The sequence below is a fragment of the Ipomoea triloba genome, chromosome 13, assembly GCF_003576645.1.
Source record: "Ipomoea triloba cultivar NCNSP0323 chromosome 13, ASM357664v1".
NCBI lineage: Eukaryota > Viridiplantae > Streptophyta > Magnoliopsida > Solanales > Convolvulaceae > Ipomoea > Ipomoea triloba.
In genome coordinates this window covers 6,612,311-6,637,309 of record NC_044928.1, presented here as the reverse complement: position 1 = coordinate 6,637,309, position 24,999 = coordinate 6,612,311, and the positions used below count along the sequence as shown (strand labels likewise).

Genomic DNA, 24,999 nt, shown 5'->3' with positions numbered 1-24,999 from the left:
GTTTTATGATCGATTTTAGGGGTGAACATATTAGGAGGAGAAAATAACATTATTCTTTTCTAAATATTTGTTAGTTGTCTTTTTGTCATAGCTCCAACGTCAAATATTTGTAAATATTTATACTTCAAATTGGGATCGAACTATTTTGGAATGTGAGGCATGGCCATTGGATGTCAAAAAGAGTTATCCAAAGTGTGAGTCATCTAGAATGAGTTATTATGATGATACTTGATTTTATATTTTACCATTTAATACTATTTTAGATTTTACCATTTAATGATCTATTTTTTTTTCTTTTAATGAGCTCTTCTACCAGCCATGTATGCTTTACATGTTGCAATATATACTCAAATAGTCAAATTCAGAGACTAAAATTCGTAGCGGTAATGTGGGGATTATGTCCAAAGTAGACAAATCCCTTGTGCGTCAAATTGAGATAGACTAAAATTCGTAGCGACAGTGTGTGATTATGTCTAAAGTAGACAGATTCGTTGTGCGCACCGACATTTGGCCTGCTCGCTAAACTATTGAGTCATCGTGATTTACATCCTCCGATCCCAAATGCTCTGTCTGGTCGGGGTGTGGAAGCCCTTGAGTTGGGGATTCAACCTTTTGGGGGAAGATTAGAGATAGACAAAATTTCGAATTCTATTCTACTATACATAATTCTAAAAATACTCATTAGTTGTAGAAAAAATTGTGATCTTCAAACACTTGCTAAATTTTATTTTCTTCAGGCATGGATAGATTATACACTATTACACTTCACTCATAATAGAAACACCAAAATATGCTCCCGGGGAGTGCATGCATTTTATCATCGTTTTCCATACGTGAAAAATGTGCACTTCTCTCGTCGGAGCAAATTAAACATGCAAAAGTCAACAACTGCCTTTTATAAAATCAAGGCTTTACAATAATAATACTAAAATGGAAATATGTTGAAAATTAAAGGCTTATTATATTAATATTAATGGAAGTTGACTTTGGCTTGGTAAGTCAATCCCACGTTCCAATTTGATGGGACAACGTTGTACGCAACAATTGTCTCATGGGAGGAATAGGAAGTGAGCTTGAAGGAAAGGGATTGGCCTCCTAATGTTCCAAATGCCTGGTACGAAGCTCCCCAGTTATGGCTCATCCTTATCCACCCTGTCCGGCTTCCCTTCACCCACACGGCGGCGATGTCGCCGCCTCCGCCCACGTTCATCACGTACACCAACAACCAGTACCCATTTCCTTGTAAGTTGAATCGGACACCACCACTCCTAATGCATGGTACCCTAAAAAAAAAATACCAACATTATATATTTTTTCCACGTATTATATTAAAATTGATGTAATATTGAGTCTCAGTACGCACCAAAAATATTAAGTTTCAAACTAGTTCAATAATTCAAGAAATAAATGAGGAAGTCTATAGAGCGGTCTAAGACTTTTGAAATTTCAATTTGCTAAGAATGCCTATTAATATGATTAAATCGTTACTGAACACTTTAAGATTAATTATACCTATAGCCTTAAAAGGGTACATATTATTTGAGACAACTCTAGTCACGTTGTTGATTTACTTACAAGTTTGACTCCTGCTCGGGACAACCCAACTACTTATTATTTACCCTAGCTTTTATATATATATATATATATATGAGATCAGAAGATGCGGACAGCTTGCTCTATGAGAACATGTAGATGCACTGTCAAGCTAGCCATTATCAATGTCCCTTAAATTTTCAAATGTAACGAGGACTATATGATTTTGATTGATTTGTCAACTCTGGTGCATTTGTAAATGCTTAAATGTGCATTTTAAGAATGTTTGGCAGTGCATATCAAATATTGAAAATCATGAAAAGGAAAAAATGCACTATCAAGCAATTATCAATGCATCGTCAAGCATTTCCAAATGCACTGGGCACTATATTGGTGTCAGTTCAGGTAGGTGCATTTGGAAATGCTTTACGGTGCATTTATAATTGCCTGAGGTGCATTTCCATCTGCATGTTCTCACTGGCCTGAAGGCTTGTCCAAGTCAACCCTATATATATACCTGCGGTACATGACGGGGACGATGCCGGCCTTCCACTGAGCAATTTTCATGAAAGCGGGTTTGGACATGTCGAAGTGAGTGCGAGGAGGGTTGCACCAGCCGCCGTTGTTGGAGTCCTCGGCCCAATTAGGCGGGCAGAGGTTGGTGGCCGTGACGGTGGTGGTGGGGAAGCCTTTATAGCAATAAGGCGATTGAGCACAGCGTATCTGGAAACATTGCCCGCATGCAAACCCATTGTTGAATAAAACCGTGCTCAACGCTGCTGTGGCCGTTCCATACCCATTATTGAACAAGTTTCCATACCCACATGCACCCCCTGCAAATCCCAACATCCTCAATATACACAACTTTTAATTTAATACATATACAATTATGAGTAACTAACTAAAATGCCCATCTATCAACTATAGCATAATTCATAAACTAATTCACAATTATTGATTGAATTTGATTAAATTCAAATTTAATCCAAATTCAAATTGATTGAATTTGATTAAATCCAAATTTACCTGATTAAATCCTCGACTATTGATTGAATTGATTAAATCCTCAACTATTAGTCAAAATTACCTGACTAGGTCATTAGGGGAGCTAATGAAATTACGCTTATGACCTCGGATTTTAAACCGGGGCATAGATGGACGATCTAAGTCATCTAACCAGGTAAATTTTGAATAGTTGAGGATATAATTGGGTTCTATCAATAGTCGATGATCCTGACTAATTTGTGAATTATACTATAGCATGGTTGCAGTAGGCGCTAGGGGCTAGTCGTGGCGGTAGACTAGTGCCTAGCGCCTAAACGGTCTAGGCGGGGACCTATAAAAACAAAAAAATAATGCATGTGTGTGGGTGTATGTCATATATTATATTATATACAGAGTAATATATATATTACTTCTCTTACTTATATAAATAGATAAATTTAAATATATATAAATATAATTAAAAAATTAACAAGGCCGACTCGCTCGAGTTAACTCGGCTAACTCTGCCGAGTTGGATGAGTTAATTTGACCAAATTCGGCCAAGTCGGCCGCCAACTCGGCTCAGTCGGCCGAGTTAGGCGCTAGGCGGCCACCTAGACGCCTAGAGAGCAATTCACTTCGGTCTAGGGGCACCTAGCGTCTAGGCGGGGAATTTTTGCAAAAGTGTACTATAGTCGAAAGACCATTTTGAGATACGCACCCATTGTTTCGGAGGCAGATTCGTCCCCATAGAATGTGGCATGGGCTAGCTTCCAGGCACCGGTGTGGAACACAGGGTGGCTATAATAGCCGGCGGCCGTCGCCTTGCCGATGACGGCCAGTAGGCAGAAGAAAGCAAAGCTCAACCTCCGGAGGAAAGTAGCCATAGGCAGTGATTAGCTCTTGCAGATTAGAAGACTTCTAATGCTGGGAAATCTGATGTGCTGAATTGACTTTTGCATGCGGCCTTTATATAAGGCTAAATTTCCCCTAGGAACAAGGTTGTCGTGCCCTCACGAATGCTGACTTTCGATGCATACTATAATGTTTTATATTTGCAATGCAGAATATTATATCCAAATAGACCTACATATTCTAATCACCTTAGCTGAAACAAAAGTCAAATGATATGTTTTATTAGTATTAGTAAAGGGAAAATATTCTCAGAGACGTGCATGCTGGTTATATATGTCTGCTGTTGCATTTTTTACTTGGTATTTAAATTTTGATAGGAAGAATAGAACAATGAACCTAACCCAAGTATCAAACATGGACTAAGTATTAGGAAAACTGCAGAATATGGTTGACCTCCATCTTTGTGCCTTCAAGTATTTATAATAACTCTTTAGTGTTCATTTTTATCATTACTAAAAATATTAGAAAGATGATGTTGTTTAAGTTGTCTAGACGGAACTATATTAGAGGAGAATAGGTGCATAGGTTCATGCGTTACTTCATTCCTTCAGGCAATGTGATCAGACGTGTACTCGAATGGTATATCATTTGAGGAAAAATTGTAATTTATGCTTCTCTCAAATATGTCAATTATTAATATCACCTCTTAATTATTATTGGTATAATATTGCTTCTCAATTTTTAAAACGTGACATATATTGTACATCCCCTAATAGGAAGAAGGAGAAATATTGTTGTCCGCATAATGAGAACAAACAAACGAAGAAATTAAAGAAAAATGGGTGGAAAAAAAACGTGGTCTTCGAACAAGGAAAACGATGAGTAACCACATTTACACCACTAAAAATTCAGGGGAGAGGCAAAATATGTAACGTTTTGAAAATTGAGAGACAACATTTACACCACTAATAATTCAAAGGTGACATTGATAATTGGCATATTTGTGAGAGACATAAATTATAATTTTCCCTATCATCTACGTATCGCAACTACCTATCACAACTATGGAAGAATAAGCCGAGGCTAAAAATATGAAGACTACCTTGTTATGTTAGCATAAATTATATCACATGGAAACATAGGCACGCGATATACAGGATCATAATGAATAAAACTAACCTCCAACCATAGTTTACGTAGTCCTGGACCGCCTGTAGAGTTTTCATGAGTATCTCTTGATTTTGTGTCTCACTTCTACTCAGCTCTCTCTAGATGGTGTATGAGGAATTCAGTGTGAGCAGTGAGAAGACTGGAGACCTTAAATAACCACGAGCCGATCATTGTGGTAGTTGTATATCATTAGGTCTCCTAAATCCTAACCAAACTCCTAATCATAAATAAAGTATAACTATTACAACATGTTTGGTTCACGGAATAAATTTTAAGGGAATAGGAATACTATTCCATAAGGAATGGAATAGGTAAGGAATAGAATATGAATTGTATTCCAGCGTTGGGTTCGCGGAAGGAATAGACTTGGGAATTGCATTCCAGCGTTTGGTTCGCGAAAGGAATAGAAACTGAATGTATATTTAAAAGACATAATAATAATAATAATAATAATAATAATAATAATAATAATAATAATAATTTTGTACAAGGGCATTTATGTTTTTTAAATATATATTCCATTTCTATTCCTTCCGTGAACCAAACGTTGCAATGCAATTCCCAAGTCTATTCCTTCTGCGAACCAAACACTGGAATACAATTCATATTCTATTCCTTAGGGAATAGTATTCCTATTCCCTTAAAATTCATTCCGTGAACCAAACGTGCTGTAAATGTATATACAAATTATGAAGTGGTGAAAGTCCCATTTTCTAAACCAGATTCTTGAATTTAAATGGAGGCATGCCTTTAGTCAAGGGATCTGCTAACATCAACTCAGTTTTAATGTGCTCAATGACCGCAACTTTATTTTAACACTCTCCCTAATGGCTAAAAACTTGATGTCGATGTGTTTACTTCGATTCCCACTTTTGTTGTTCTTAGATAGGAAGACTGCAGTTGAGTTTTCACAATAGACTTTCAATGTCTTAGATATAGATTCCATAACTCTAAGCACAGAGATAAAATTCTTTAGACACACACCTTGTGAAGTAGCCACAAAATAGGAAACGAGCTCGGCTTCCATGGTAGAAGTAGCTATTAAGGTTTGTTTAACACTTCTCCATGAGATAGCTAGCCCCTCCCCCCTGCCCCCACCCCCGCCCCCCGGTTATGATAAAGACGTACCCTGAAGTTGATCTTCAAGAATCAACACAGCCAACGAAGTCCACATCAGAATATCCGACAACATCTAAATTGTCTGTCTGCCTAAACCCAAGCTTTAACTTTTGGTTCCTTTTAAATACCTTAGAACCCTCTTCACATTTCTCCAGTGGTCTAATTCCAGGTTGTGCAGGTAACGTACTAGCATCCCGACCGCAAAATCAATATCCGGCCTTGTACAAACTTGAATCTATCCAAGACACTCAATCGCTGCAGCATAAGGGGACTAGTAGCAACAAGGCATTTAAGCNATTCTGTGGCTACTCTTTAATTGACCAAAATTAAATATATAATCACAATGGCAAGGATATTTAGAACCTAATCAAACAAATTAAACCAAATATGATTAACAATCCTTAGGTATACTCCCAGGAAAGTTGGTTGGTGCTAAGGCGCCATTAAAAACCAACTCCTTAGACAGAGTAGCGTCGCAAGGGGACTAGTAGCAATATGGCTGAAGGCACTATGGCAGTTTCAGCCAGCAAGGCGTTTTAAGCCAGAGCCATAAAACTAGTGTTCCTCCCCAAGAAACTTCCCTAATTCACGTGTTCTCATATTTGAAATAAAATTGTTTTGGAGATCTATAAGAATGTAGATTCACCTGTGGACAAGGCTTTAAATAGGGCAATACTATGAATACTTTTACATACTTTTTTATATTTTGATAGAATATGTGTAATCTATCCTTAAAGCACTAAATTCACCTAAAAAACACTAAATCATGCATAATAGGCATTTAATTTAAACCTAAAAGGATCTAAATTTAGTTTAAAGAACATGCTTTTCTAAAGGCATAATTATAATAGTCAAATAATTAATGCAATAAAAAGATATATAACATGTATACATATTACTAACTCATACTCCACAATTAAATTATAACACTTAATACAATTTAAACTGAAAATTCAAACAAATTTAAAACTTAATAATTTGTTCAAATTTGAATAATAATTTAATATTGACTATGGGTAAAATCAATTGGATAATTATATTAGAAGAAGTCCAAATATGATGAAGATAATAAACTAAAAGAAGCTCAAAACCAAATAAGGTCTCAGGAGAAGGTCTCAACTTTAGTGCCCAACACACTATAGTTCGGATTACACCCGTCATTAAGAATACATTCTGAGTGTTACTTTACATGCTATTTGGTTTCACATGTGATAGTTTTATACTTTCTTTTATTAGATCTCAGTGCTGCAATATGCTTACTTCCTAATGGGTCACCAATCCTGTAAGTCATCAAGCACGCTTACTAGTGTTTTGGTTAATTATCTGGTTGTCATGTCTTTCTTAAAATCAATTGGTGATAAGTATATAGATGTACATTAATTATTTAATCATATCTCTCCATGGTAAGCCACAACGCAACGACATTCAACATCTTTCACCAAGAAACTTTTTTCAGCTCAAAAAGTGTATGTGTGCGGGGGGGGGGGGTGCTTATGATGAAATAATATTCTATTATATTATCATTATTTATCAAGAATGGGAAAGTCAAAGAAGAGGGAGTCAAGACAATAAAATAGAGAGATTGTGTCCATGATGTTAAGGGAAATTGCAACTACACGAAGATGACCTTATATAAAGACTCATGCATCAGAGAAAGGGGATCAAACTAAGTTCATGGGGATCGGGCTCACTTCAAACATATATAGAACAACTTCCCCTTACATACAATATTTTATCATTTTTTTTTACTCCATAGCCATGAATTATACATCATACATAGTGAATTTTGACTTGACTTAAACTAAAAAGACTCATGTTTTTATTGTTATGGTTTTCATCTTAAATCTTTGTGTCTTGATTATCCATTAAATCCCTACAAACGCTTTATATCATTCATTTTTATACATGGATAAATCAATTTTCTCCATCAATGTAACTTTCATCGAGAGTCAATTAAGCTCTCAAGACTATTCCCATATTCTACACTCATTTTTGGGTACCTTTACCATTAATTACTATTGTGACTAAAAAGAAATATTAAAACAGTGGTGACTTTTTTAAAATAAAAAATAGCACCCTGATAAGCACATTTCGTGTTATTTTCGGCCAAGAATAGGCGTCAGCCGTAGGTAAAGCCGACGCCTATTGTAGGCAATAAAAATTAAAAAAGCCCTAAGCTAGCGATTGACCACTACTCCCAAAAAAAAATACTCTTCTCTGCTATCTCCCAAAAAAGAAACCCTAGTGAATAGTGATTGACGCGCAGCTCCGGCGGTGACGCCTCCCAGCAATTGACGACGGTGGCGTGAGGGTAGGTGTTGCCACACCGTTATCTCTTCAGCGTGAGATTAGAAACTTCTGGTGCGTTATCTCGATCTTCTGGTGCTACAGCGTGAGGTTAGTTTCTGTCTCAGAGCATCACGTACTCAAACTTCTGGTGCTAGTGTTGGCTAATAATTTCTTGGTTTGTGTATGGCAGCACCAACACCTACTTCTGATGCTGTTGTTTTGGCCGCCGGCAACGACAACGTACTGATACTCCTGCTGAACTGCCGCCAGGTATATATATTTCCTTTTCTCTTATTTTATTTTCATTCTTTTTTTTTTTACATATTTTTAGTGAGAGTGAGAGTTCAAGCACTGTCTAAATAATACAGAGTATTAGTTTTTCATTCTTTTCTGATCTGCTTCTCTGCGTTCCTTGCCCCTCAGTTTATTCGCAGTTAATAATGAGTCAGTAAGTAAACTTTTTAAACCCAAAAAAGTTTATCATCAAGACATAATTAAGAGTATAATTACCCAAAGTCACCATCTGTAAATTGCAGTATATATAATTATTGTCAAAACAATCTGTAAAGTACAGTGTTTGATTTGATATGATACACTGTCAAAACAAGAATATTGTTACCAATATCATAAAATTGCTTATAATAAGTCTAATTGATTTCCCATAAATTTATAATAATGTTGTTTCTAATTTCATCCATCTTCATTTGTCCATATCTCATATGATATATACTTCAATTAAAGTTTCATGACTTTACAGATTGATTGTGCTGCAATGGGAGATACGGATCATAGCTGGATGTATGGGAAACGCAATACGTTTGAATATATGCAAGGGGTTGAAAATTTTCTAAAATATGCTGAAGAAAATAAAAATAAAAATGCTGAAGAATTTCTAGTGTGCCCCTGTTGTGATTGTAAGAATCTAAGGAAATTCCGTAGTTCTGAGCAAGTGAAGAGTCATTTAATATGCCGCGGGTTTAAGAAAGGTTATAACAGGTGGATATGGCATGGTGAAATTGTACTTCCTAGTACAAACACCGGTGATAATAGGATAGGCAATGATGAAGAGAATGATGACAATGAAAAGAATGTAGACACTGAGAAAAATGGGGAGAATGATCGAATAGATGAACTCATGCGTGATATTCAAGGAGATTTTGGTGAAATGTCTCATGTATTTGAAAGCTTGTTTGTTGATTCAAAAAAACCTTTGTTCTCTGGGTGTAGTAAATTTACAAAGTTATCTGCTGTGCTAAAATTATATAACTTAAAAGCAAAGAATGGGTGGAGTGATAAGAGCTTTACGCAGTTATTAGAACTTTTAAAAGACATGCTTCCTAATGATAATGAGCTTCCTATTTCAACTTACGAGGCAAAGAAAATATTGTGTCCATTGGGTATGGAGATTAAGAAAATACATGCATGTCCAAATGATTGTGTACTCTATTGGAAAGGGTATAGTGATTTACATGTATGTCCAAAGTGTGGGGCATCACGTTACAAAAGAAAGGGTGTTGATGATGGGTGTGCGGGTAAGAAAGGCCCTCCAGCAAAGGTGTTATGCTATTTACCAATAATTCCAAGGATCAAACGTTTGTTTGCAAATCCAATTGATGCGAAATATTTGCAGTGACATGCTAAAGGGAGAAAAGATGATGGAAAGTTAAGGCACCCAGCTGATTCTCCTCAATGGAGGAACATTGATAGAGCATTTCCTAAATTTGGTAATGAAAATAGGAATCTTAGGCTTGGGTTATGCACCGGTGGAATGAACCCCCATGGTAACATGAATAGTGGACATAGCACTTGGCCGGTTCTTTTGGTTGCTTACAATCTTCCTCCTTGGTTGTGTATGAAGCGCAAGTACATCATGTTGTCATTGCTTATTTCAGGGTCTAAACAACCAGGAATGATATAGATGTGTACTTAGCACCACTTGTGGAAGATTTAAAAATGTTGTGGAACGAAGGCGTGACGGTGTTTGATGCATATAGTCAAACAAACTTCACTTTGCGAGCCATGATATTTTGCACAATAAATGATTTTTCAACATATGGTAACTTGTCAGGCTATACTACTAAAGGAGCGAAGGCATGCCCTATTTGTGAAGATAAAACAATTGATCTTTGGTTGAGCAACAGTAAAAAGAACGTCTTCATGAGTCATCAGGTCTTTCTCCCTATTGATCATCCTTATTGAAAGAAGATAAAGTCTTTCAACGGAAAAGCTGAGACTCGAGTTGCCCGTAATCCATTATCAGGGCGTGCGGTTTATGAACGAGTTAAAAATCTTAATGTTGATTTGGGCAAAACCTCTAAATCTGCTGAAAAGAATCTTTGGAAAAAAAATGTCAATATTTTGGGATCTACCATATTGGGAGCATTTATCAATACGACATTGTCTTGATGTTTTGGATGTGGAGAAAAATATCTGTGAGAGTATTGTTGGGACATTATTGAATATCCAAGGTAAGACTAAAGATGACATCAAAGCTAGAAAAGATATGGTAGAAATGGGAATACGAGATAAGTTAGCACCGCAAGAATCAGGAAAGCTGACATACTTACCTCCAGCTTGTTATACTATGTCTAAAAAAGAGAAAACAAGCTTTTGTGGATGTTTGAATGATGTGAAGGTTCCTTCAGGTTACTCATCCAATATTAAAGAACTTGTGTCAATGAAGGATTTGAAGTTAGTTGGTATGAAGTCTCATGATTGCCATATTTTAATGCAACACTTGTTACCGGTTGCTATTCGAGATGTTTTACCAAAACATGTTAGGCATGCCATTACAAAGCTTTGTTTCTTTTTTAATGCTATTTTTAGTAAAGTTGTTGATGTGGCTGTGTTGGATTATTTGCAGGTTGATGTTGTAGTGACTCTATCTCAACTTGAAATGTATTTTCCTCCCTCATTCTTTGACATTATGGTACACTTAATTATTCACTTGGTGAGAGAAATTAAGATGAGTGGTCCAGTGTTCTTAAGGTATATGTATCCGTTTGAGAGATACATGGGGGTGTTGAAAGGATACGTGAGAAATCAGTTTCAACCAAAATGTACTATCATTGAAGGATATGCTGCTGAGGAGGTGATTGAGTTTTGTACTGATTATTTGGCAAATTTTGAATCCATTGGTGTTCTTAAATCTCGTCACGAGGGTAATCTTACAGGGAAAGGTACTATTGGGTATAAACCAGTTCTACTAAGTGTTGAAATGCGTGATAAAACTCACCGCCTTGTATTGCAACATAAATCTGAGGTTCATCCATACTTAGAGAACACATGTACATGTTAAGGCATGGTAATCCTTTAAAGAGTGAAGGGTGGGTGACGATTGAACACAACCACACATTTATGAGATGGTTCAAAGATAGAGTGATGTGAGAGTTATCTGAAGTTACAAATAATATCAGTGAAACCATTAAGTGGCTAGCTTATGACCCTGCTATGCTTGTGAGCTGTTACGAAGGATATGACATTAATGGGTATACGTTTTATACAAAACGTCAAGATGATAAGAGTACTATGCAAAACAGTGGTGTTACATTAGTAGCACTATCCAGAGACTACTCTAGTGCTAGAGATACCATGCCAGTAGATAGTGCTATGCCATATTATGGTGTAATTGAAGAAATTTGGGAACTTGATTATAAGATTTTCAAAATTCCTCTATTTCGGTGTAGTTGGGTTGATAACAGACGAGGTGTTCAAATAGATGAATTGGGTTTTACTCTAGTAGATTTTGGTGAGCTGGGTTATCATGATATGCCATTTATACTTGCATCTCAAGCAAAAGAAGTTTTTTATGTTTCTGATCCTGTTAACAGTAAGTGGTCTATTGTTTTACAAGGAAAAAGAAGTATTGTTGGCGTTGGAGATGTTGTGGATGAAGAAGAATATGATCACTTTGATGAAACGCCTCCATTTTCTATTGGTGTTCAAGCTTTAGGGGAAGATAACATTGAAACAAGTTACATGCGTTGTGATCATGGGGAGGGCTTGTGGGTTGATAATCACACATAATCTTTTTGTTAAAAAATTGTAAGTTTATTTGCTTGTTTTTAAACGATTATTATTTTTTGAAAATTGTATGTTGACATATATATTTTTGCATGTGCAGATACAATATCATGGTTTATCATTTGCAGTCTACTTCACAACCTACTTTAGAGTCTAAATCATAGCTTAAGTGATGCAATACATGAATTGAGGCAATAATTGATGTAGTACATGGATTGAGGCAATGATGGTCACATGCATGAAGTCTAAGAGACATGGAGTTTTGTGGCTACTTTTATTGGAAATTTGGATTAGCTTTAAATATTCTTAATATTTGTAATTCTCTTTACGTTTATTTTACCTTTCCCATGCATGCTTTTAATATTTGCAACTCTTCTATTTTCTTAATTTTCTATTTAAACAAGTTTTTGTATTTAGAAGTTCAAGTTTTGAATATTTTTGAAAGTCTTTGAGTTTGAGTTATATTGTTTGTGTTCTTCTTGTTTCACTTATCCTACATCTCAAAGATGAGAAGTCTCACAACCTGCAAGAGATTGAAAAAGAAAAAGGTATATGAAGTAATAACTGTTGAGTTTGATGAGTATCATAGACCAGTCAGTCAATTTATGAAGAACTTCAAGTCTTGCATTGGCACTTTGATTCGGTTGCATTTGGATATTAATATGAGTGATTGACATGAAGTTGACAAAGGACTGAAGGATACAGTTTGGGATTATGTTAAGGTATACAATACTTTTACATATTGATTTTTACCTTATTAGTTTAAAAATAAGTATTGACTATTGATTGTATGAGTTTTTTTCTTGTGTGCAGCTAGAAAGTGTTCAACATTGAAGATGATCAACTGAGAGAAACAATATTATAGGTTGCTAGGCAGCGGTGCAAGGATTTTAAAAGAAGAATAGTGTGCGAGTACATTAACTGATTAACAAGAAGCACCCAAAATATGAATCTCTATATGGGTTTTATGATTTCATGACTGAAGCATAATGGGATATTTTTAAAGCAAATCGCTTGATTGAGGAGTTCAAGGTATATTTAATTAAGTTTTAATAGTTTGAGTGTCTTATTATTAAAATTACCTACATATCATTATATTACTGCATTTACATCTTCATGCCAAATGAAGTGAAATGAAATGGTTTTGCTACCTTGTTCAGATAATTGAAGGTTATAAATGAATTTGTTCCTCATGATGTCATCAACTGATCTTCAATTCGTAACATAGATTTCTTGTTTGGTGTTCTTCCCCCCTTGTTACATAGTAGAAAATTCCAAGTGCTATCATTGATCACAATTGCCTTGTGAATTGTCTCGACTATTTAGAAGGGCTTGAGAAGCTAATGATTTCAGTTTCTATTTAATGCACTATAACCCTTAAAATTGGTCTATGTCTATGTTTCATTTCCTATTCGAGAAGTTGAGATTGAGTCATTTGAGTGAACTTAACACTTCTAATTGATATTGATTTGCAAGGCTAAGTATAATTCTTAAAACTTCTTCATGAGATTTTGATTACATTCATTTCAGGCATTCTATAAGGCATCAAATCCAAGATAATGCATTCTAAAGAGGTTGCAGAACAACCACGCCTTTCCCCAATAGATCAGAGAATGCAAAGTTCTATAACTCTCCAAGAAGGGAAAAATGGAATTTGCAAACAGTATCTTGGGTGAGTCCAACTCAAGGACAATTCTATAACTAAGATCCTTCTTGAAGCTAATAAACTCAAGCATTGGGCAGGTGATGGTGATTTCCTACATCTCAAGTGATTAGTCTTGAGATGTTATTGTTTGGAAGAGTTCCCTTTGTGTTTAACAGAAAATTTGACCCTATTGTCAATTAAGCTAGATCAGTGTAGCACTTCCGTGGTTGCTTTTGCTAAGCATATTTGGGACTGGCAAGTTGAAATGGGAAACAACATTTTTGAGGTTAGAAGCTACAGCATATGATCCATTCTCAATTATTTCTGTTCTATTCCATATGGATGCTAACTTTCTTTACAAACTTGTTTTTATTTCTTTTTCTGATCTCATTTTGGTGAGCGGGGCAAGCAGGTAGATTTGTAGTTCATCTGGTGCCTATAGTGATGATCATACTACTTTTCATCTCTAATTCCTTCTGTTTTGCAATTAATCCTAAGTACTAAAATGATGCATTCGTTGGTCAACAATACTACCGCAAAAGGCGCAAATCTCACAGATCGGCCATGCCCTCGATTTATGCGGTCTGATTTATTCTCTTTACTTTTTCTTCTTTTTTTTTTTTATTTCAATCAGTATTATTCAGAATTTCTTTATAGTTGGTAATTATTTTCCTTCCTTAGTTAATTATGACGGTAGTCCTTAAATATGACATCAATATGTAATTGAAAGACAAGTTGGAATTTGAATAAAATTATTCAAGAAGATTTTTTCTCTTCCAACTCTCTGTCCTTATTTCTCAGACTTCTCTACCGCCACCATAGGTAGAGATAAATCTTCCTCTTCTTCCTCTTCAGTATTCCACAGGCCCGTAACGCGAAGTCAAACCCGTGATCATATCAATTTGGTTCCGTTACCGGCATTATGGGCAATAACATCACTGAGGATCCTGCTTTCAAAGCACTGCAGAAATCTGTTTGCTCCCTAGAGGCTTATGCTGACAAAATTGAGAACCTCTCTTCCACTGTGTCTTCCCTTTCTGCTACACAACACCAACAGGCAACTACCCTTGTTAATCTGCCTACTACTACTTATATTGTATCATAAAATGCTTTTGCAGATCGGCATGCTAATTGGATACTTTTTTGAAAAATTTCCAAACTGATAGCTCATGCATTCTTTAAGGCCTCAAATCGAAGATTTAACTATGATCCTTGTTTCAAGCAAAGGGCTTTAGATCCTGTAGTCATTCTTTAGGTAAGTTTTTAACCATTTTGTTTTAAGCAGTTGAATTCTCTAGAGTATAGATGCATCACATTCTAGAAATAGCTTGTAGAACTTGCAAAACTAGTATTCTTCAAAGTGGTTGCAGAACCTTCAGAAGAAGCAGGCTTTTTTCCCCAACAAAGAATTATATTAGACTGATGTTGCTTTGTATTTTCACTTAATAACTATTGAACCACATTAACTACTAATATTGTATTACTCAAATGCATGAAACTTAATAACTATTGAACCACATTAACCACATTTTCCTTTTTTGTACAGATGAATGTGCACTTGTAGAACATGGCTAGAAAGAGCTCGTGCGCTACACCTGTTCAAAATATGATACTCAATAAAAATCAAATATCTGACTTTTTGATAAAACAAAATCAAAAAGAAAATTAAAATTTGAGTAGAGATTCATATATGCTAGTGTTCTTTTAGAAATCAAAGATGTCAGTTTTGAAAATTAAAAGCAAGGAGTTTTGTGTGATACCTTAATATCATTCTTGCTATGTTATAGATATAGACATAGTGAAGAGAAAGTAGAGTAAATGGTTTTTCCAAAGTCTTCTTGGTTGCAGGCACTCACTGGTTGGTATCCATCTGATGAGAATGCATATCCCAAAGCTATCCATGTGGGCTTTGTTCTTGTCTTGGTAGAAGATGGCAAATGCTTATGAACTTTTAGCAGTGATGCTTCTAAGCTGATTGATTACTTGACAATTAAGATCAAGAGCCACTGTAAATCTGCACCTATCTTGTAGAAAAATTTCAAACTGGGAAGCTGGTAGTGCTCAAGCTATTGGAGATGTAGGTCGAATTTCTTGTTTATTTGTTCTGTCTATGCCTATTTCATCTGGTGCCTATATGTGACGATCATACTATTTTACGTTCTGTTTCTCTTCTCTTGCAATTATTCCTGACTGACTACTAATGTGCTTTTGCAGATTGGTACGTCAAGTAAATCAAAAATTTTATAGTGATCCTGGTTTCAAAGAGAAGGCTTTCAAATCCTGTAGTTAGTATTCAGGTGATTTTCTTTACCATTTTATTTTAAGCTACTGAATGCTCTATACTAAGATGCCTCTTATTCTTGAAATTGCTTGCAGAACCTGCAAAAATTGTAATCTTCAAAGAGGTTGCAAAAAGTGCAGAAGAATGAAATTTTTTTTAACAGAAAAAATATTAGACTGGTGTTGCTTTTTATTTTAACTTCACAACTATTGAACTTCTAATTTTATTCTATTAATTCAAAGATAAAAGTATGGGAAGTAGTTAAAGCAGAATTTTGAAGTCTAGGATTAGTAAGATCCTCTTGCTTACAAATCAATTACTGGTACTATTTTACTTTTCTGATCTCATTTTGTTTTCTGCATTATTTTTCACAGATCCTTCAATTTTGGTTAACCTGGTTTTGTCACTGTAGTGTTGTCAAGGAGATAAATAGCTTGTGTAATTACTTTCTTTGGTTAAAAGTTAATGATTCCTCATGAATGCAATAAATTTACTACGGCATCATTATGATTAGTTGATTACTACTGCAGAGTATCCAGAAGTTGGTAATAGATCATCATGAATGCAAGATCTATCTGTTGCAAAACATTGCGAAAGAGATCTAATGTTGGTGACTGGGGCAAGCTGCCAAGCAGGTAAATTCATATATCTTCTGGTGCCTATATGGATGATTAATATACTACTTTACATCTCCATTTCTGTTTCTTTTCTTCTTTGCAATTAATCCCAAGTACAACAATGCTTTTGCAGATTGGTATATGCTAATTGAATACCTTGTTGAAAAATTTTCAAGCTAGAAAGCTGCTAGTCTCAAGTATTGCCAACAACTAACAGTATGAAATAAAAAATGGAGAGTCCGTATCTCTCTAGAACCACAGTATGAAATTATCTAGCAAAACTTTCACCCCTAAGGTTGCTAACAATTCTGCAATTTGTTTTTGTCATTATGATATGTCTGTTGCATTCTTTTCAGTGTAAACAAGGTAGTGAGAAGAGTTTGAAAGGTTTACGAGAATGCCTTCAGTGGAAAGTATGGAAAGTAGCTAAAGGAGAATTATGTAGACTAAGATTCTTGCTTCTTGAAGCTAATAAACTCAAGCATTGGGCAGGCGGTGGTGATTTGCTATGTCTCAAGTGGTTAGTCTTGAGATGTTATTGTTTGGAAAAGTTCTCTTGGTGTTTAACAGAAAATTTGAACCTGCAGTCAATTAAGTTGGATTGCTATGACCCTTCCATTGTTGCTTTTGCTAAGTAGATTCAAGATTGGCAAGTTGGAATAGGAAATTCCATTTTTGAGGTTCTCAATTATTTCTTTTCCATTCCAAGTACTATAATTGATCACAATTTCCTTGTTTCAAAAAACACAGTGGGTATTCATTGACAGACAAGTAGTTTCTCATTTGCAGGCCATTAAAGATGACTTAGAGCCCAATTTCACTTGCGGATTGTGCAGTAATCCCATCATTTTGGATAATCTTGACTATATGGAAGGGCTTGAGAAGCTAATGATTTCAGCTGTACTATAACTCTTCAAATCAGTCTATGTTTCCTTTCCTAGTGGGGAAGTTAAGATTCAGTAGGCTTAATCTCTTTGAGAGACATTTAACAGTAATTGGCATGTTGCGCCAGCTTAAGGTGCTCAATCTAGAAAGTGCTTCCCATGGAAAAGTATGGGAAGTAGCTGAAGGAGGATTCCATCAATTAGAATTATTGCTTCTTGAAGCTAAAAACCTGGAGCAATTGAAGGCTAATAAATATTCCTTCCCGCATCTCCGGTGCTTATGTCTAAGACTAAGTTATTGTTTGGAAGAGATTTCTAGTAGTTTTTCATATATTTTGCAGTTAATTGAGGTGAAACAGTGCAACCCTTCTGTTGTGCCAAGCAGATTCAAGAAGGGTTGCATTCATTACAATGAAGAATGTTTGAGGTTAGAATTGAAGCTACATCATGCATGCTTCATTCTTAATATATTTTATTTTACATTCTTCACAAAAGCAGTTACTCTTTCATTTTCTAACCTCATTTTGTTCTCGCCATTTTCCGTAGATCAAAATCGATGGGCTTGAATATGGACAATCACCATATCCACATGTACAAGAGGACTTAGCAGAGATCATAGTGAATAACTACCATTTGAAAATGGTATGTACACAGAAACATATCTGCTAAACAATTCCAACATACTATAAGATCTATTATAAAACATGACTGGCCCCGGGGCATAGCTTGGTGGATGAAGACTGAGTTTGCGGTAATATCCAGGGGTCAGTGTAAAAACTCATATCACTGATCTGTAAAAAAATATATTTGGCATTCCTTAACGCAGCCAAATGTTTCTCATTTGCAGAGTAAGCAAAATATGCTAATAGAGTGGTGAGGAGTAGAGGAAAAGATTGGCACAACTTTATGAAATTAAATAGAAAAAGGTTTTGAAGCTACTTGGAGGAGAAATGTATTGAAATTTCCTTGTTTTGTTGAGATGAATATGTATCTGTTACATACAAGAAGTTTCATGTGATACTTAAATGCCATATCTGCAAATTTATAGGTATTGACTTACTATAGATAAAGTAGGATGGCCTTTGTTTTTTCCCTCATCTTCTTGCAGGCTGCAAAAATATATAAGAGGCTAATTTCCTTGTGTTGAGAATGTGTATCCCAAACTAGATAGCCATTTGGGATTTGCTGTTGAGGATAGGGACAAAAGACATTAGTTTAGTTTCTTTGTTCTTTTACTTGATTCCTCAGGAAGCAGGAAGAAGAGGCGACTGAAGAGAACTTTTGTTTCAATAATTGGCAACACACATGTTGAATTTTAACTTTAAATCCAAAGTGGCTTTGCTCTAAATCCAGTTGTGTGAGGAGAATTATTATTATTATTATTTTGTATGATGTGTTATATGTATAGAGGGGCTTACCAAGTAACTGGAAGAATTACTCAATTTTATTCAAAGTAAGGTGTGTTTGGTTCGCCTATGAAAATCAAATACTTGGTAATAGTTTTGATGAAAGTATTGTGCATGTTTGGTTTTGTTTGAGTACTGTTGACACAAAGAATCAACAGTTGTCTTCACTGAGGTTCGAACTCACTCCCATTATCCATGTGGGAGTGTAAACCGGGACACCGGGTGCCACTAGACCACAAGGTCTTTGGCAATTGATGTTTAGTTATATACGACCTATTCCCAATAAATGTTTGCCAAAGACCTTGTGGTCTAGTGGCACCCGGTGTCCCAATATACACTCCCACATGGATGATGGGAGTGGTTCGAGTCTCAGTGGAGACTCTTTGTGCTTCAGTAGGTTGAGAAAGTAGAGTCTGTCGTACTATAACAAAAAATGATACCCATTACCTATTTTTAATTGGCAAAAACTTATGTGAGACCGCCTCACAGTGAGACGACAAATTATTGCATGGACCATGGTCCACACAGCTGTGTGGACCAAAAATAAAAAGTACATTATTTTTATACTGAAGGTACATTATTTTTGTACTGATGTGTTGGGTCAAGATGTAAATGTAATACTTATATACACAAATCACAAATGTCATACTTATATGCTCAAATGTAATACTAATCAGGAATAAACTTTTTGTTACTTATAAGGATAAATGTAATACTTTTAAGGGAAAATACAATACTTTTACATTTCGATTAAAAAGTATTACATTTTTCCTCAAATATATTAGATTTGCCCTTATAGGTAAGTGGCACTTGTCAACATTACTTATTATGAAAAATGTATTACTTTTTCTCTTATAAGTAACAAAAATTGTATTCTTGATTAGTATTATATTTGAGCATATAAGTATGACATTTGCACATATAAGTATGAAATTTGCATGTTGCTTCGACCCGACCCGACACGTCTCACTGATAAGGATCCGTGAGAAGGTCTTACACAAGTATAACCCTTTTTAATTAGGGAATGAGCTTTTTAATTAAACGGGTAATCAAATTCCATAATTGTGTTTTAAAAAGTTGTCAACCAAACACTAACTATGATTTTAATTCACAATCCTAGTGTGTAAACGCATGAACCAAAGACACCCTAATTATCATTTCTACCTTTCCAAATCAACAAGTGCATATTATACCATAGACTAGGATCCAAAATAACATTTATTAAATTATGTATTTGTAGTAAAATAGGGAGTATTATGTAATTTAGTAAACAGATTATATACTTAAATCTGTTAACAAAATAACAAGCATATCATATCAATCCTCCCAAATAAATCTTCTATAAGTCTATTGAACTATTCAAATCACATTCCTTCGTATTTAAGAAAAAATATATAACCTGGTTTCCAGTTAGGCATGAAAGGATCAAAATCATTCTTAAAAAATGTGCAATCCGCCAATGATCTTATGATTTAGTGATACAAAGTGATTCTCCCAAATGAAAGATTATGGATTCGAGCCAATAGTATTGACTCTTTGTGCTTCACTAGGTTAAGAAAATAGTTATGAACAGATACTACATTGTAATAGAGTAAGTAGTACTCAAAACTAAAAAAAGTGCAATCTTGAAAGAGTAAATACCCAAAATGGTCCCTCGACTATAGCATAATTCACAAATTGGTCCTCGACTATTGATTGAGCCCAATTAAATCCTCAACTATTCAATTTTTACCTAATTTAGTCCTCCGTCAATTCATCCGTCTAAAACATGTTAATTCTAAGGTCATATCCGTAATTTCATCAGACCTTGACATTAAGACCTCATACGTCATCTTTCTATTGTCTATTATCTCCCTTTGCATTTTTGACTCCATCGCCGCCATGGAGAACAGTGGCGGGCTAAGGCAGCCATCGCCGCCGCTAGAGAGAACCATGGTCGTGGAAAACAGAGCTCAGATCGGCGCCAATATTTCCCAAAATGTGATCCTCGGCGCTGAGAAGAACAGCGAGTTTTGCTCCGACGACAAGTCCCTGACCAAGTTAATGGTCCAATCCGCGATTAAATCTACTGTCACGGTGCCTTCTCGTCCAGGAGGTACGTTGTCCGTTTGCGGCTTCCATTACTTCACCTTCCCGTCCATCGTCGACTACACGATGTCATACGCCGAGGTCAGAAACTCCGCTAAATTATGCCTAGGAATCTGCGCGTATTGTTCGTCATATCCGACTACATTCCGGATCTGAAACCCCTAAAATCCCCTAACGGAAATATCGGGTTGACGGGATGATAAGTGTGATCGCTCACGAGATTGCTGAGCTCTCAATGAACCCGCTGGTAAACGCGTGGTACGCCGGCTAGGACCCGAGCTTCCCCGTCGAAATCACCAATCTCTGCGAGGGGATTTACTACACCTGTGGTGGGGGTTGTTATACACCAACCAGATGTTGGAGTGGGAAAACAGTGAGGCAGTGGGTGATTTTGGAGGTTGACATGGTGAAATTACGCATATGACCTTAGAGTTAACAAGTTTTAGACGGATGAATTGACGGAGGACTAAATTAGGTAAAAATTGAATAGTTGAGGATTTAATTGGGTTCAATCAATAGTTGAGGACCAATTTGTGAATTATGCTATAGTCGAGGGACCATTTTGGGTATTTACTCATCTTGAAATATGCACTTGTAATGTCTCAATAATTTCCGCATGCCACTAAAAACATTGTTCACTAAATAACTTGCATAAGTTATGTTTTTAATAATCATATATTAGTTTTCATAAGTTAATTTTATATGTCATTTACTGATTTACAGCATGTTTTGGTATGTGAATAGGCCTAGAGTGGAATAGCATTTTCAGGAATAGACATTCATTTGTTTGGTAATGGTTTTTATTCCCTAGAACATTGTTCCTAGGAATGAGCTATTCCCCTTGCACGGGGAATAGTTATTACTGGATCCTCTTCTGGTATTAACCTATTATTGAGTTCTCATGTATAGGCTAATTTTCTTATTCACTAGTGGGGATGGCAACCGGGTGGGGCGGGGCGGTGAATGGGGTCCCCGTCCCATCCCCGAAATATCTCCCCATTCCCCGACGAGGATTTTCTTGGGACGGGAAATCCCCGGCCCGTTTTTTGAATTATGCCAATGAAAAAAAAGAGATTAATATTATCAAAAATTCATATTGTTAAGCCTTGAATCCTTAAACAAAGTCCAAATTCAAAATACATAGGTTAATAAAATTAAAATATTCAAAGTTCTAACTGAAACATAAATACATAGTCATAAAATGTTCAAACGGTTTATATGGTTTGAAATGTAATTAATATTATGCCCATATATAAAAAAGGAATAATGTTCAAATTGGCCACTGAACGAAACATGAAAGTGCAATTAGACCACTGAACGAAAAAAATGTGCAATTAGGCCACTGAACACTCCAAATGCATGCAATTTCACCTGATAGCAGGTTACCTTCTATTTCATTAGGTTGCCTGGTTACATGGATGGTGAGTTGACATTTTAAAATATTTTTTAATAATAAAATTAAAAATTAATTAAAAAATTTAAAAATTAATATTAAAATATATTTAAAAATATTAAAAAATTAATATTTTTAAATTTTTAATTTTAAGTTTCAATATTTATTAAATAATAAACTTTAAAAATAAAAATTAATTAAAAATATTAAAATATTAATATTAAAAAATTAATATTAAAAATATTTTAAAAAAATATTTAAAGATTAATATTTTTAATTTTTAATTTTTAATTTTTATATTTATTATTACAAAAATATTTTAAAATGCCACATCATCATCTAGGTAAGCAGGTAACCTGATGAAATAGAAGTTAACCTGCTATCAGGTGAAATTGCATGCATTTGAAGTGTACAGTGGCCTAATTGCACATTTTTTTCGTTCAGTGGCCTAATTGCACTTTAAGGTTACGTTCAGTGGCCAATTTGAACCTTATTCCTATAAATAAGATACACACGTTAAAAAAAAAAAAAAAAAAAAAAAAAAAAGGATATATGATATTCAAATCAGTCATTCTATGGTAACATGGAGACCCGGGAAACAATGGAGTCATTATCTACAATTGAGAACATAGGTATGATTGCACAAGTTTTTTTTTTTTTTTTGTTATATGTGTTTTTAAGGTTTTGTTTTGCTGGGTGGAAAGAGTGAATGATTGATGGTGGTGAGTGCATTCGGGTGAATATTGATTGCAAACGAATAGTAGTAAATGTTTAAATTCCTTTTATGTCCCTGCTTTAGTTTTAATATATTTGTATATTTTGTTAAATTGTTAAATATAAATTTTATATTATTAAAAATAAATTATATCATTTGAAAGATCTCATCAAGACGATTAAAATAAGACTAATATTGAGCATAGATTAATTAAAAATGAAACTACATAAAAGCATAATTATATTATTATGGAATAACATAATATTTGCACTATAATTATATTTTATATTAAAATATTTAAAGTTATAATATAAAGTCTTAATTTATGAGAAAATAAATTATTTTAGTGAAGAAATAAAATTTGGTATAGAATTTGGTGTAATGGGTTAGAGATGAAAAAAATTTGGTGTAAGAATATGCTGAGAATATTCCTTTTGGTTTTAAATTTAGTGCAGAATTTGGTGCTGATGGTTGGAGATGGTCTAAACACAAATGGGGTAAAAAAATTTGTGAAGCGTGTGCAAACTAGGGCCTAACCACATGCGGGAAAATTAGGGGTGTAAGGGATGTTAGTGTTGCAAAAGTGGAGGGAGGTTATGGTGTATGTGCAAGAAAGAGTTAGGTGTGTGCAAGCAGGTAAATGCACAAGAGAGTAATAAAAAAAATACGTATGGTATGTACATTTGGTCGTGAAAAAGTGTGAAAATTGATAAGGGAAAAAAAGGAATATAGGGTAGAAGAGGAAATGAATACCAATACTCTTAATAGAGTCGTATGCAACCTAGCGTAACGCGTATGCAAATTGATGGAACAAAAGGAGTGATTACTTGGACAGGGGCGTCTGCACAAAGAGGACATGTGTTGTGCAAACTGGGATATGCTTAGGAGTGTAATAAATATGAGTAGTTGGATGTGTGCAAATGTTCGTGAAAACGTGTGCAAACTGATGATGGGATAAAAATGTGGGAATTGATCTTAACAAAGCGAGTGGTTAGCAAGTAGGGAGGCATTTGCACAAAAGGAAACGGTGTGTGCATTTGGTTATTTTTTTCCCCTTGAATGCACATAATTGTAAAAACTAATTCACAAATTCCCTATTATTTGCATGTTTGTGCAGTAGCGTATTCTCCTTGCTGAGTGGATTGAGTAATTTTAGTTGGGATGCAGTATGTATTTGTTGTTAGTAGTATTATAATTATAATTTTTTATTGGATGTTAATTATTTCAATATCGTATGATATGTGTGTGTGCATTCGTGGATGGTAGTGTGCATCCGTGAGAGGAAGTGTGCAACAGTAAAAAGAAGGATGCACGTAGAGTGAAAACGTGGAGGGATTTTGGATATTTGTGATGAAAAAGAAAAGTACGTAAAAACGACATCAATAGGGATTAGGAAAAAAAGTGTATGTGATAAACGGTGTGTTTGTCGTTACCCCCTGTTCAATGATGTGTGGGTGGAGTTCAACACGTTGGTGCAACTGCTGTGGATTTCAAGAATCACAAGAGAGAAATATTGGCATACATAAAAGGGTGAGATGCCCATTTGCTCATTGCGAAATGCCTCCACAGAAAGGCACTTACTGTTCAGTTATTAAGCTTGCACAGATTACATACCGAACATGCACACACCAGACGACATTATAAATCCAACCAAAACGGCAGCACATACTATTTAGTATTTGAGCACGCACAAACTGTGAATCAAACATGCACACACCAGACAATATTGTATATCCCATCAAAACGAAGGCACATATTGTGCAGAAATTGAGCTCGCACAGACTACAAAGCGAACACGCACACACAAGACAATTTTATAAAACCAATCAAAATCAAGGCACATACAGTTCAGTAAGTGAGCTCGCACATACTACATACCAAACACGCACACACCTAGTTAAAACCACCCCAAATTTTTTTTTAAACCCAAAAAATCAACACCCGAAACCCCCCCCCCCCCCCCCCCCCCCCCAAAAAAAAAAAAAAAAAAAAACAAA

General features: G+C 35.2%; 2 protein-coding genes, 1 long non-coding RNA gene and 1 pseudogene across 5 annotated transcripts; 3 read left to right on the top strand and 1 right to left on the bottom strand.

Annotated features, from left to right (window-relative positions):
• Nucleotides 1-936: 936 nt before the first annotated feature.
• LOC116001114 (expansin-A18-like) lies at nucleotides 937-3,404 on the bottom strand. The gene is made up of 3 exons (XM_031241010.1): nucleotides 3,239-3,404; nucleotides 2,051-2,366; nucleotides 937-1,283 (listed from the first exon to the last, which is right to left on the bottom strand). Exons 1-3 carry the CDS (start codon nucleotides 3,402-3,404, stop codon nucleotides 971-973), a joined length of 795 nt encoding a protein of 264 aa, XP_031096870.1. The 3' UTR covers nucleotides 937-970.
• A 4,473-nt stretch (nucleotides 3,405-7,877) lies between these two features.
• On the top strand, nucleotides 7,878-13,000 carry LOC116002032. Of its 3 annotated transcripts, XM_031242042.1 has the most exons (7): nucleotides 7,878-8,058; nucleotides 8,141-8,220; nucleotides 8,708-10,726; nucleotides 10,814-11,129; nucleotides 11,804-11,994; nucleotides 12,074-12,695; nucleotides 12,787-13,000. In XM_031242042.1, the coding sequence occupies exons 3-5, from the start codon at nucleotides 10,223-10,225 to the stop codon at nucleotides 11,974-11,976; spliced, it is 993 nt and encodes a 330-aa protein (XP_031097902.1). In that variant the 5' UTR covers nucleotides 7,878-8,058; nucleotides 8,141-8,220; nucleotides 8,708-10,222; the 3' UTR covers nucleotides 11,977-11,994; nucleotides 12,074-12,695; nucleotides 12,787-13,000. The 3 variants fall into 3 exon arrangements, 2 of the variants coding, with proteins under 2 accessions (XP_031097902.1, XP_031097901.1); XR_004094344.1 differs by having other exon boundaries at nucleotides 8,708-10,649; nucleotides 10,814-11,994; XM_031242041.1 differs by having other exon boundaries at nucleotides 8,708-11,129.
• Nucleotides 13,001-16,426: 3,426 nt separating this feature from the next.
• Nucleotides 16,427-18,425, top strand: LOC116002204. The gene is made up of 5 exons (XR_004094402.1): nucleotides 16,427-16,534; nucleotides 16,650-16,776; nucleotides 16,873-17,196; nucleotides 17,306-17,827; nucleotides 17,947-18,425. It is a non-coding gene; the product is annotated as an uncharacterized LOC116002204 (long non-coding RNA).
• Nucleotides 18,426-20,687: 2,262 nt separating this feature from the next.
• On the top strand, nucleotides 20,688-21,318 carry LOC116001113 (annotated as a pseudogene).
• The last annotated feature ends 3,681 nt before the right edge of the window (nucleotides 21,319-24,999 follow it).